Source organism: Euprymna scolopes, chromosome 30 (assembly GCF_053919585.1).
Source record: "Euprymna scolopes isolate OS-2025 chromosome 30, ASM5391958v1, whole genome shotgun sequence".
NCBI classification, from domain to species: Eukaryota; Metazoa; Mollusca; class Cephalopoda; order Sepiida; family Sepiolidae; genus Euprymna; species Euprymna scolopes.
In genome coordinates this window covers 76,750,197-76,764,121 of record NC_136511.1, presented here as the reverse complement: position 1 = coordinate 76,764,121, position 13,925 = coordinate 76,750,197, and the positions used below count along the sequence as shown (strand labels likewise).

General features: G+C 31.8%; 1 protein-coding gene across 4 annotated transcripts in view; it reads left to right on the top strand.

Annotated features, from left to right (window-relative positions):
• The window catches only part of LOC145254845 (E3 ubiquitin-protein ligase MARCHF6-like), a 114,946-nt gene that overhangs the window by 46,259 nt on the left and 54,762 nt on the right, over positions 1-13,925 (top strand). For all 4 annotated transcript variants that reach the window (XM_080113682.1, XM_080113684.1, XM_080113683.1 and 1 more), the window contains one exon: positions 10,292-10,435. In XM_080113682.1, coding sequence (XP_079969808.1) covers positions 10,292-10,435 — 144 coding nt within the window. The remainder of the gene's footprint in view (positions 1-10,291; positions 10,436-13,925) is intronic.

Here is a 13,925-nt window from a genome sequence, read left to right as displayed (position 1 = left end):
CTTAAACTGTATCTGTATCTTATATACCTTCTTCAAATATGCAAAAGCCAGGAGAAAAAAAAATAGTATAAATGATTAAAGATAATTGATGTGTGGGGGGGGGGGGAGAAAAAAATGAAGAAAAGGGTAGTATAAGCAGTAATTGATTTCTGATTTATTAGATGAGGTCAAATGCACATTTATATCATGGAATGATGAAGCCACACTCAAAGATTTTTCCAGTTCTCTTTATACCATTCTCCACTCTGTAATAAAAAACCAATGTGTATTTATTTGTATATAAATAAATATAAATTCATCCTAGTATGCAAAAGTTAATTATTATTTTTTTTTTTTTTTGCATCTCGATGAAACCATTTCATGTGGGGAAGTGAGAAAGCAAATTTAAAGAATTAATGTTTTAAATTAATATGGAATTATTTTTCATCTAATATATAAAAGGCTGTCTGCCTGTCTGTCTCCATATTTTCAAACTCTGTCTCTTCCGAAACTAAGTTGCAGAGCAGTGCTAAAGGTCTCAAATGATTGGATTTTTCATGGGCCATTCTTTTATGGGTCTTTAGCTGGTTAAAATAGTTTTTAATGGGTTAAAATGGGTCAAAATTGAAATTTTTTTTATATATTTTGTACATTCATCTTAGTTTATTTTTAATTTGTTTATATCACGATGGTACACTGGTAACATCATCAGCTTTGAATGCTAGTTTTGCTTTCGGTTTTGAATCTAACAGATGGCACCCAAATATTTTTTTTATTTTACGTTTGAAATCACGACTATATATATATATATATATATACAAAATCAGGACAAATTAAAATATCATATTTAAGCATATTTTACGACTGGGCAAAGCCAGGTGCCCTCACCCACTAGTATTCTATATATATAAAACTCAATAGGTGTGTGTGCATTTCCCACAGAAAGGTTAAAGAATCTACATAAAATCTAAAAATGTCTTATAATTTAAATTTTATTAAAGTATGATATATGTATTTGAAGTTTAAGAGGGAAGGAAGAGTTCTGTCCCCCATGAGTCACTTAACCTGAGATTGGTTATCCTCTAAGTTGTTAACGTAAAGGGTAAACTCGGGAGGATTTTACCTTAAATTAAATAAAAAAAAAAATATACTCATGAACGAAAACAAAAACATTTTAAAGATACACAATGAAAATACAACTCTTCTCCTTTCGTTATTGCTATTTTAAATGGAAATTGCAGCTTAAGAAATTCCTTAGAAAAATCATTGCAAAAAAAAAATAGCTGAAAAGTGATCTTAAAAGAAAAAAAAAGAAGCCCCCCCCCCAAAAAAAAACTGAATTGCCAAAAAATAAATAATTCTATCTTATCCTCCTGCATGTATAGTCTTGGGTGATGAGAGCATACCCTGGTAGAGTTCTATCTCCACCACAAACTGTATGGCTAATATGAAAAAAAACATACTTGGATGACACAACAGACAAAATTGATAACTTGTGGGAGAAATTTGTCTGAAATGAGTTAGGAATAAAAACTATTGAAAACAGTTGGACCTCACAACCTTACTTATTCATGTTATACAAAACACTGCTGCTATAGGGAATGTCAAGCTAGTCATGCTGACAGACATGAGTTACACAATCACTTCAATTATACTGGTTGAATTCCACCCTGGTAACTGTTTTGAGGTTAAAGGTGAAGGCACATGGATATTCGGCACATAGATAATAATGTAGAGATTCAAGACCACTTCCATTGTCTTCCCTGGATAATTTTATGCATAATAGAAATTTCATCAAAATAGAAGATGTTTGAAATTTCAAGTGTGTTATGTACAGGGTGGCCGAAAAGTCCCAGGACACTATACATGTATTTTTAATAAAACACAGCCCAGAAATATGTTTCGACTGGGACTTTTCGGCCAGTGTCCTGGGACTTTTCGGCCACCCTGTACTTATAGTACTGCACTTAGGAGATTCTGGAACATTTCCATTGTCTTCAGCAAATTTTACATAATTCTTATCTCAAGCTTAATTCTAATGATCTCAGAGTAAGATTAAAATATGAACAATATAGATGTGTGCAGAACAGGACTTTGATGGTATGGCCATATTGGAAGAATTGTTGAGAGTTCTTGGGCGAGTTGAGGTAGCAGGGGAAGGCAAAGGAAAACATGGTTAAGGATGGACTAGAGAAAGAGGTAAAGCCTGGTCAGAGGTAGATTAATTTGGAAGTCAATTTTTTTAAAGCCGTCAACACTTGCAAATGTATTAAAAACTGAATATGGTGATACTTTTTCTGGAGATAGAATCATGTTTTTCATATATGTGAAACCAGATTGTGATAATGAATCAACTTTTTGAGCCATGTTTTGTCATTTGTAATCACATGCCAGCATGTAAAACAAATGTTAAATGGAACATGATTACAAAACATTGTTTAAAATTAATAATACATAAATTATTTTTTTATATTGCTTGTTTTTAATTAAAGATAAACAAAAGATTTTAATCAAAGAAAAATGAACTTTAATCATTTAAATAAACGGTGGCAAAGTCAATGTTTATTTTTCAGTAAAAAAAAAAAAAAAAAATCAAACATGGCACCTTTTATTTAAATTACTTGTTTAAGATTTTTGATTAAATGCCAGGGACATGGGTTCTCTGGTTTTTTTATCAGAATTTCGCTAATTTTTAATTCAGAAAATGTGAAATTTCAGTTTTTATATATATATATATATATATATATATTGTGACGTAACCCATAAATGGATTACGTAATTAATTGAAAATTGAAAAATTCAATTTCGAGCCAATAAGAAATGTATCGTTTTTTTTTTTTTTTTTTTTAATTATTTTACCAAAAGCAAATGGACATAGTTTCGAAGAGAGTATAGGAAAAAAAGAGAGAAAGGCTAAACCTAAAAAGAGAGAGAGACAGTGGGAGAAGGAGAGAAGTGAGAAAAGCCTTTTGACACGCAAGCTAGCGAGATGACCGGGTCATTCGACCAGAAACCCATTGACCCATGCGGGTTGCTAGGCAACGAAGAATAAAGGAAAGAAAGGGCTAATAAACATGCTGAGAAGAGGAAGAGAGAGAGAGAAAAAAAAGAGGAAGAAAGACCTTTTGGTACATAATGGAGACTTTTGGCCGGCGCCAATTTTCCACCGTGTCACCCAGCAACAGATGAACGAAGATGTGGATACCCCCCCCCCCCCCATCCACCAACAGCGAAAGAAACAAAGTAATGCCTATCAATGGCGAGAGAAAATAAATAATGCTTGGGAGAACAAGCTGGTGTTGTCGTAATACCGGGTGTTAATTTCGCAAACACAGGAGACGTAATATTCCGAGAATAACCCAAAACATTGGATGGATACGATAAAGGAACACCGCGTGCTGTGAACTATTGCCCGAAGCGAATAAAATGAAGGTTAAAGTCCACTTTAAAAGTTAAAAGAAAAACAAGAAGAAAGAAACATTTAAAAAAAAAAAAAGAAAAAAAGTGAGTTACCTCTCTCATATATATTTAAATCAACGAGTTCATATTGCCATTGTTTCGTTTGGACTGATACATTTTTTGTTTTAATATATTTCTCGTTGGCATCTTCGAATAGACAAAGCATCTTGCCACCAGTAATTAACACTAGAATTGAAGGAAATTGAATGCTGAGTCATATATATACATGTGTGTGTGCGTGAGATACTAGGTAATTATTTCCACAATCAGGCACAATGCTGTAGCTCATACAAATTATAAAAGCCACAGACTGGAGTCCTAAACTTGAGTTTCATCCTCCTTTGGGCTCTTTAGCGTGACACATCTTTTCCACCTGAGCCATCATGCGACACAAAAAGAGTCTAACTAATACAGATCATGGAAATGGAAGCCAGTAGCCAACTGTGCCATGTATCTACTCTTAAACTAAAGTATAGTTTCCAGTCTGGCCTTTATGATGTATTTGGGCCTTTATGATGTATTTGCTGTCTGATTGTGGAAGAAAAAGGCGAATACCCCCCTCCCCCCCTCTCAATTTGGTGGAATTTTATTTTTCTTTCTTCCTCTCTCTCATTCTTTCTCTTATTTTTATCTCTTCCCATCATATTTTATCTTGCCTTGCTTCACCTCTCTTTCCCCCTCCCTCCTCTCTCTCTCTCTTTATAAATTTTAATTTTACCATACTTCAAACGATTCCTGGGTAGGAAAGGTGGAAGACTTGTTTCATAAATGAATGTTCTCCATGCCTCCTTTAAAACATATCCGTTGATGCTTTTAGTATGAAAAAAAAAATGTAAAGTAACACCCTCCATTATCGCCCCTCCCCCAAGACAAAACCGTGTAACAATATCCAAGCAAAGCAACATGCATACATTCAGGAGAGAGAGAGAGAAAAAGGATAGGCATCAGAATGGCTACTATAAAGAAAGCGCAAAATGAAGATCTTCAAACAAGAACCAACTACTCATTGCCAAACTCCAAGAGGACTACCGTATGGAAGCCAGCAAAGTCAAACACCCAGTCGAGCTGGAGATGCTCAGGTCCTTCTCCACCAGTTTCACAATGTGCAGAACACATAACTAGCCTATAGTATGATTGAAGGCTCACATGTCATGAAGATCATGTTCCTTGAGATTGTGATTGTCTGAGTGTGTTTCCAGCAATGGCCACATCATGCTTCCCTTATCTTTGAAAACGGATTCTTACTCTGACTATATTGAGTGGTTATCCATAGTTGTTAAAAGTTGGGTTGGTGGCTGCTGGAAGGCCATGCATGTGGAAATAGAACTCTGCTCCATATCTCACCTGCTGGGTAAAACCCAGAAGTGACTGTTTAAGAACTTTCAAGACAATCAGTTCTAACATGTGACCCCCCCCCCCCCATCATATGCATCTCGCCTGATTGCAATTTTGTGAACTGTTAATTGTTGTTGTGGAGTGTCATTTAGAACGAGACCAACTTTATTGCCTGCAACACCAAGAACAAGCTAATTGCCAGAATCAAACTTCTGTTCAAGCATCTTTTGGATGGTACAAGGCCACATGCTTGAGGTTCAAATCCCACTTGAATTGAAGGCCATAGCTAGCTTCTAGTAAGCTCTATTTGGCAAAAGAACCTGATGCACTCTGAAATTTGAAAATAGATCAATTATTGTGGAAGATATTTTTTCTTTTTCCTTTCTAAAAATATTAGATTTATCGCAAACACTCTGTAGCTTTGTTCAGTCTTCAAAAACAATGAATACCCACTGTAGAAGTGACTGTGCATTAGGGTAGGTCGATTTTGGAACCCTGGAGAGGCAATGGTGATGATAGTTGGAGTTTGACATAGAAAAGAGCTATACGAAATATTTTTCTCAAAATCGTTCTTTGCTTGAGGAAATGACTTTAAAAGTTGAAAAATTGAAGCGATTAAAAGTTTTTCAGTGAATTGTAAAGAATGTCCCATCATCAAAACAATCCATACTGTTAAGAAAATGGAATCATTATTTAGAATGTTTTAAACTACATTTTTAAATAAGATGAGTGAGGATAATGAATTAATAAAATAAGTATTAACTGTAAAGGCAAAATTATGTTTTTTAAATAATAGCGACCAAAGTTCGCTTTTTCATTTCAGGAACTTTTTGGGGGTGAAAACATTTTAGATTTCACAGTCGCAAAACACACTCGTTATTGATATTGAAAATTAACGTTTGTTTATTATTTAATTTGAAAATATTACGATTTAGGCTTATTTTGAAAGGAAAAACGAAAAAGTCTTGTTTAAAATATATATTATTATATTTCAAGTGTCTGCAGTGAATTTAAACATTTGTTTTATCTTTTTTAATTTGTTTTTCTATTAGATTGGTGCAAAAATAATGGCATTTTTTGACGTTCAAATGAATGTCAAAAACATTATTTTTGCATCAATCTAATATTTCACGTAAAATTCTTTGACATTTTTATAAAAATATGGTAATACTCCAGTTTTATATTAAAAAAAAAAAAATCCATACAATTTTATTCTACACATTCTTTATGAAACATAACCATGTAAATTTTCAAGTTTTTCTACTTAATAAAAGATACTTTGCAGAAAATTAGTGTCAAATTTTAATTTCTTTTATTTTTAGGGAGTAATTGTTTTTAAGCAGTGTTTTCTAAAATTATAGTTTTAAAATCAAATAACCCACAAAGATTAATACGAGTAAATAAAGAAACTCCTTTAAAGGTTTTTCGTTATTTCTGCATATGTTATTGTGCTAAAATAACTTTGTCATTTAGAAAGCCATTCTTAATATGGGAAAGAGGTTGTATTGTAACTATTCTGTACTTTCCCCTAAAAATTTAATAAAAATTAAATTTAAATTGAAAATACTATTAAAAATAGCATAGTAACATAGATGCACACGCACTGGTTTTTCAAACTCTAAACACTAAACACTTATTTAAAATGGCACAGCTACAGCAAGAATGAATCTCTTTATGGATAAATTCATGTTATCGAAGGAGGAACTAAAATCTGCTAAAAATGTCTAAACTAAACACTGTGTCTCTGATTATGTTTGGTCCTCTCTCTTCAATACATCTAATTCAACTCTACAAAGTTTTTCATTATTTCTTATAACTAGCACTAATTTTTTACGCCTGAAACTGGAAGATAGCCTAATACAGTTTCCTTCAGTTATAATTTATTTATTTTACTTTTCAGATTAGAATGTCAGTAAAAGCACGACATTCAGTTTTAACCCGTGGTTCACAAAATTTGCTGGTCCACCTTGTCATTTGGATGAAACAGCACCCCCCCCCACTTCATGACAAGTCATCCAGTTTAGGTATTTCGTCAAACGGTTATCCCCACTTTAAAAAAAATAGTGAGATTTCTAAGTTAATTACCAAGGAAATCATTAGTATTCGGCAAGCAGTCAATCCACAATTGCCCTTGTTATGGTAATATTATATAGGACAGAAGGTCAATATATTTTGCTATAAGAGGGCCAAACAGATTGACAGGAAATCTCTTGCAGCAATCAAAGTGTATGAAGGAATAGCTAGACAAACTGTTTGATATATCTACTCGTAGCTGTAAACTTTCTGTCTTGAGATGTGATGACTTTGCAGTAAAGTGCAAGACATAAAATTGTCAAACAAGGCACATAATCTGCACTTGTCCTCCTCACAAAGAGGTAAAATTAATTCTATATATTCACCTGCAATTATGTTCTTTTTTTGTGGAAAATAATATATTGGTATTTATTATGTAATCTGGCTCTATTATTAAACATGCAAATTTTCCAATTTTCAGGTTCTGCTAGAAGAACTGCCATTTACAGCAATTTTTAAATTAATTGATAGAAAAACAAAAAGTCTAACAACATTCACTGGTCCTTTGGGGAAACTTTGTATCAATAATTATCAAGATTTGCCTCAAGTAGAATTCTAAAAAATTAGTGCCCCTCCCGATCATCATTATCTGACAGCAGAAGAAACAAATAATTTAAGTGTGAAGACCAGGGGCTACTTTTTGAGTATGCTGTTGGCATTTCTTGTGGAAAAGTTAACTTAGAAAATTGGGCCCTTGACTCAAGGAAGATGGCTAACATAAGCCACAAGATTAATGTGTTTATGGACTAGAGTTGTCTATCCTCAAACACTAGGATAAATTAAATATTTGGGTCAAATTTATCATCCAAGTGTATGCAGTTAGTTGGTTTGAGATCAAAACCGACAGTATTTTTTTAACCAACAACAGTATATTTTAATGATTCAGGGAACAAAACAATTAACTGAAATCTAAATTACTGTTTTAAACTGTTCAAAATATAGTGCTTTTGCACTACTTCCGGAAAATATAATATCGATGATAAACTATGATGAATTGGATGTGAGAGAAGAGGGCATTCAAACGATTTTGTCCATTAGGTAAATAAATATTTATCCATTAAATTTTATTAGTTTTCTTAATTTACCCAAACAATAGTTAGTTTTATTCATATTACATTGCAAAAATATAAAAAATAAGTGTTTTCAAATAATTGTTTTTTTTTTTGTGTTGTTTTTTCCAGAAATAGTGAACAACTCCAAAAATAAAAATAAAAAAAATGAAAAAGATTACTGCTATCAATTTTGCAGCCACACACTGGTCAAATTTGATTGATTTTTCTCAAAAAGTTGTATATGGGCAGGTAGCAAGACATAGACACATTATTACAAAGTCATTGTGCCAGCAAATTAGACCTTCATTTTCCTTGAAAGGAAATTATACAGAACACATTAGTTCTATTATAACAGTTTATATCATTGCGTTTAATAAAAATTTAAAATACATGGTTCTGTAACTTGTATTAAGTTGTTATATTGTGTAATACATCACATCTTTTTGAATTGTGAAATTTAAAAGACTTAGTTGCTATTAGCTTTTTTTTTTTTTTTTTTTTACAATTTTTGTTTAATCAATGCAGTAAAAGTTGAGATATTTTGCTAGTTGTGATTCATAATTAAAATTATAATTCATGTATTTATTTTTCTTTCAATGTATTTTATATAAATATCAATTTTGATTGAATATTTTATAAGAATAGTGAAATTTCAAAGTCAGTGTTGTGAAAAATACTATGAAAATGGAGGATTTTTCAGCATTTTTTTTCTACAAAGATTTTTAAAATTAAATGCTCAATTTTCTGTTCAAGATAGGAATCTAATTTTTGGTATATGTTCTTATCACATCAAATCCCAACTATCATCACCAGTGCCATGTTGATTTTCTGAAAAAAGTTGCAAATCGACCTTCCCTACTGTGCATGTATTTGTGAAGTGTTACACAATCTCCAGTCATACCTCACCTGTACATATATATTTACATATTAGTATAATAGTATTTCTTGAGTAATAAGACTACAGTGCTCAATTACACTTGTAAATGAGTGATATGAGCATTGCCTGGTCATAAAATACACAAATATTATTTTAATTCGTACATAAACTGAGATGTGCATGCGAGTCTTTTTTTTTTTTTTTTTTTTTTTTTTTTACAAACGATTAATTGCTAAATAAAAAAAAACTCTAGCTGAGATCAAAACCAAAACCTAAAGACAGTGTGTCAAGTACGATAAACATTAGGCCAGCAAAACTCCAACTAACTTGCGCTCCTATGAAAACCCTCTGTAAATGTTTTACTTGCTTTTCTTTTTTATCTATAAATATTTATTAGTGTTCTTTAAATTTATAAATTGTAATGAATATTTAAATGTTCATATTATTTCGTAATTCTGAAACATAGTCTCATAGAAACATGTAGAGACAAGGATAAGTCTTTTGGATAGAATGGTGGTTAAATACTTGTATCCATACACAAATACTTGAAGGAAGGTAACATTTGATAAAAAAAAAATATGCTCTTTATCACTTTTAGTCAAGACTAGCCTGGGTGCCCGGCGTTGCCCGGGTGTTTGGAGGTGCGTTAAGTAAAAAAAAAAAAAAGAAAAAGTGGTAGTAGGCAGGCTGAAACCCATACCGCGAAGGAGGAAACGAATGTGAAAAAACAAACGTGACATCTTTGCCGTTGCGTCCATCACCAAACTGGAACTAGTGGAGGTTTAGATTAAGGCTAATCAATCAAAAAGAGGGGATGACTTTTGAAAATATCGTCAAAAAAAGCGACCCCTTTCTGTAGAAAAGTGTCCAGTTGAGGGTGAAGGAATTAATGTTTTTAGTCAGTTTTTCAATATTTGTTGTCCGGAGGGTCGAGCTGCAAAACGATACCGACCTCGTGAAAATCCGTCGCCTCTATCAAAAGTTTTAGGCAGACATACATACATTTAAACAGACAGGTGAAATTTATACTATAGAAGATAAGGAAATGTACGCATAGTAACAAAAAAGTTTAGGTTGAAACTGTAGAGTAGTTAACATACAATACAATAAGATCAAAATATGTAATAGTGAAGAAGACTTTTTGGTGAATGTGGCTGACAAGTAGCATCTGAGTGATTGAAAATTCATTCAACTTCCTGTATGTATGATGTTGTTGAGCAGAATAAAATTCAAAAGTGAATAGAAGCAAACAAAATAAATTCATATTAAAAAAAAAAAAAAAAAAAAAATGCTCAAGAATTGGTCTTAATCAATTCCGAAGCAGATTTGATAGAAAGATATACTGGTTACTGAAATTGGGGGGAAAATGCTTTTGCTTGATCATATAGATTATAGTGTTTCATTCTTTTACCATTTAAAACATTTTACAATGTATGATGGACCTTTTTTTTTTTTTCTTTTTTTTTTTTGTGACCTATTTTTGAAATTTTATTTTATTTTTCTCTTTGTCTTTCAGTATATTCCCCAGACATGCCGAAAAGACTTCCCATAAAAGATATTATTAGTGGTCTTCTTACAAGTATTGGTCGTGCTGTCCGGTATTGGTTTCATTACACATTGGTGGCATTTGCTTGGCTTGGTGTGGTGCCCCTCACTGCTTGTAAGTATATATATATATATATATATATATATATATAAAATATATACTAGTATAGAACTGTGAAAAATGATTGGGGGTGGTGAATGAAACAATGTCATGTCAGTGTTTGCACTCAAATTTATATAACATAAAATTATGTTAGTAATTTTAATTTTCATATATAAATTATCATTTTTGATGGAGAAACAAAAAAATCCTGTACCATTGCCTTTTCATTTAGAGTGGAGCATTTCTTTCCAAACTTATTTGCTCCTCTCACCATTAGATATCTTTTTGGGATGTGACGGAAATTCTTTTCTTTGACAATAATTTTTAAAGTGATTTTTTTATTTTTTATTTATTTTTTTTTACTTACCATTCTCCCTATCTTAAGTACTTTATTTATTTATTTTAAATCTGTTGATTTTTATTATGTTTGTCTTTGAGTTGCCTAATGTGATAAGGACAATATTTTCTATTCTGATGGTGAGATACGTGTAACACAGTAAAGAAGAAAGTGTAGGCATTCACCTAAATTAAGAAAACCAAGATTATGATTGTGGACTGCTTCTTTCTTTAGGTTATTGTAATGTAACTTACCAGTATATATGCCCTGAAGATGGAAATATAGCTTCATTGAGCTTATTTGTAACAGTGCAACTCGTACAGCTACATACCTAGAAAATGACACTATTAAACCTGACAGTGAAATAGGACAAGAAGAAAGAATCAACCTTAGAAGAAGTTAGTGTTATTAATGATGCTGGATTAAACAGAGTTGAGAGGGAAAAGATCACGTAATATTAAAGTCTTATGTACGACATAAGAAGAAACTGTAATCTTATGAAAATCTACATTAATTCCAGTAATTATAGGAGCAACTGGATTCATATAAAAAAAAATTTAAAAAACTACCTGACAAATATACTTCGTTGAACCAAGTGCCAGAGAGATACAAACAGTTGCACTTAAGGGGACGATTAAAGTTATAAAAAGATCTCTTAATTGGAATGTATGATGTAGCAGATGAATGTCTGGCATCTGGTAGGATACCTCATTCTTAGCTAGAACAAAGTAAGAAAATTGGAAAAAAACCCCAAAAAACTAAAAAATATATATCTAAAAAAATATATTTTTTATATAAACTTGACATAATCATAATCGGATTAGTTATTTATTACAGGGTAACAAGTGTATATAGATGTTGCAAAACGGCTAGCTACTAAGTTGGGTGTTAGTAGAGCTGGTATATGTTGTGGTTAGTTTGCCTTACATCAACAAGTTGAGATTCCTGTCTATATAACCTCCTCAGAGATCATCTATTTAACTTGGAAATATGTATTGTTTTGAGAAATGAGGGTTGTTTGTTGAGATACTGGTTTGGGGTTGATCTATGTTAATACATGGAAGAAAGTAAAAGGCTTAAAGGTTCTAAGGTTTTTTTTTTTTTTTACATAGACGTCAAGAATTTATTATATATCTTCAAGAGATCTTCGAATTGATACAGGAATGTTATTACCCTTGAAGTCCTATTACTCCAGCAAGTTTAGGCATTGTGGGGTGGGGGGTTAAAAATCACACTGATATATACATATATATACACACACACACACACACACACACTGATGTGAGCAAGTACATACACAGGCGAATATAAGTGGATTTCTTTTATTTAATATTGGGGGTACTCATAAGCAAGTCTTGGTTTGAGAATGTTTACTATATATTCATATAATCATATATGTATGTGATCACTCGCACATGTATTTATATATTTGCAAATTTACATAGCACAAAGTGTAACAGTGCAGACGCATGTATGATTGCTATATACAAATACCGAGCCATGTGCAAAATGACGTCAGGGTAACAAAAAATAAAACTATAAAAAGAAGAGTGCATGTTAGAGAAGACTATAACGTTAGAGACATGGGTAATGTTACAGCTGTAACGAGAAGTCACACATGGTGGGAGAATGAGGAATAAGTCTTTTCTTAAAACCTGAAACAGGAGTTGAATTTTTTCCCTATTTTTTGTCTCCTTTGTGACGGAGTCTACCACGTGTGGGTCCCAAGTGTCTATATGCATGGAACGCATGTGTAAACGTGTGTGCTATGTTACAAAACAATCATGTGTATATATAGTTCCATATATATATATATATATATATATATATATACACACACATACATACACACAAAGATTTTGAATGCGATAAATGCCAATTATGAATCTCTAACTAGAAAAGGTCTTGCATAATGATACTGACACAATTGTTTTTTGTTTTCAATAAATATAGGCTTTTAGTCAAAATCTAGATTTAATATATATTTGTCCTTTTGTTGTTTGACGTCTTGATTTAAATAAGTTGGATTTTTTGCATTTTGCATTCAAACTTTTTATGCATGCACACATTTTTAATTCAGTATACTACATAATTTATCTTCTAACTTAGCACACACATATACATGTTTTTACGAATGTACAATCCTGCATATATCTACACACACACACACACACACATACAAATTCTTAGACAGCAATATATATCTGCACAATCTGTGAACTGGTATATTTTTCTGTTATCCATATTTTACTATTAACGAAGCATGTCTACTGGTTATTTTGAGGACCCTAGCCTATCCAGCTGGATATGACTAAGTGTATTAGATTGTAGATTATAAAAATGAATAGAAATTCACCGTTAAGAAGCATGGTGGAAATGAAATTTAAAACACGACAGTTAAAAGATTAGACATGTGCAATATTTCTATTTTTTTAAAAATATTTATTTAAAAAAATATTACACATCTGATCTTTTAACCATCATGTTTTTAATTGTAAATTATATTTAGATTTAAATGTTTTAATCTTTGATTGATTGTTAGAGCTATATATGGCTTATCTGTATATGCATGCTGCTTTATATTTGTCTACATTCAATTGATCTTTCTGATCTGTTATTTAAGAGGTTATATTTATCATGAAATTTTAAGATTGCCTATTTTTCATTGAGCCATAGAAAGCATGGATCCTATGGCAATCTACATTCATTTCTTAACCCAATTTCAGAATCAGCAATAACCACTCCAATGAACAGGTATTCAATTAATTCAGCCATATATATTAGAGCACTAAATGATTGTGAATACCTTAACACTACACTTGATTATAACTCAACACTAAACCCTAGTAACAATAAAATCTAAAATAAATAAACAAAAGGTATTAATATAATCTGGTTTGCACCCCCACTTCTTTACAGCGTGTAAGTGAAAAATACAATTGCCGGTGCCTTCCTTGCACTAATCCACAAACATTTCCCATTGAATAAGCCACCTCAAAAGATATTCAGTAGGAACACATTCAAAATTAGTTATTCATGCATCCCTAACTTAGATAAAACTGTAAAAACACACAGCAGTAAAGTAATGAACTAAGATAATTGTAATAACATCAAGCCAACATAACCTGGATGATGGCATCCAAAATAAAGTTGAAATGATGCCTC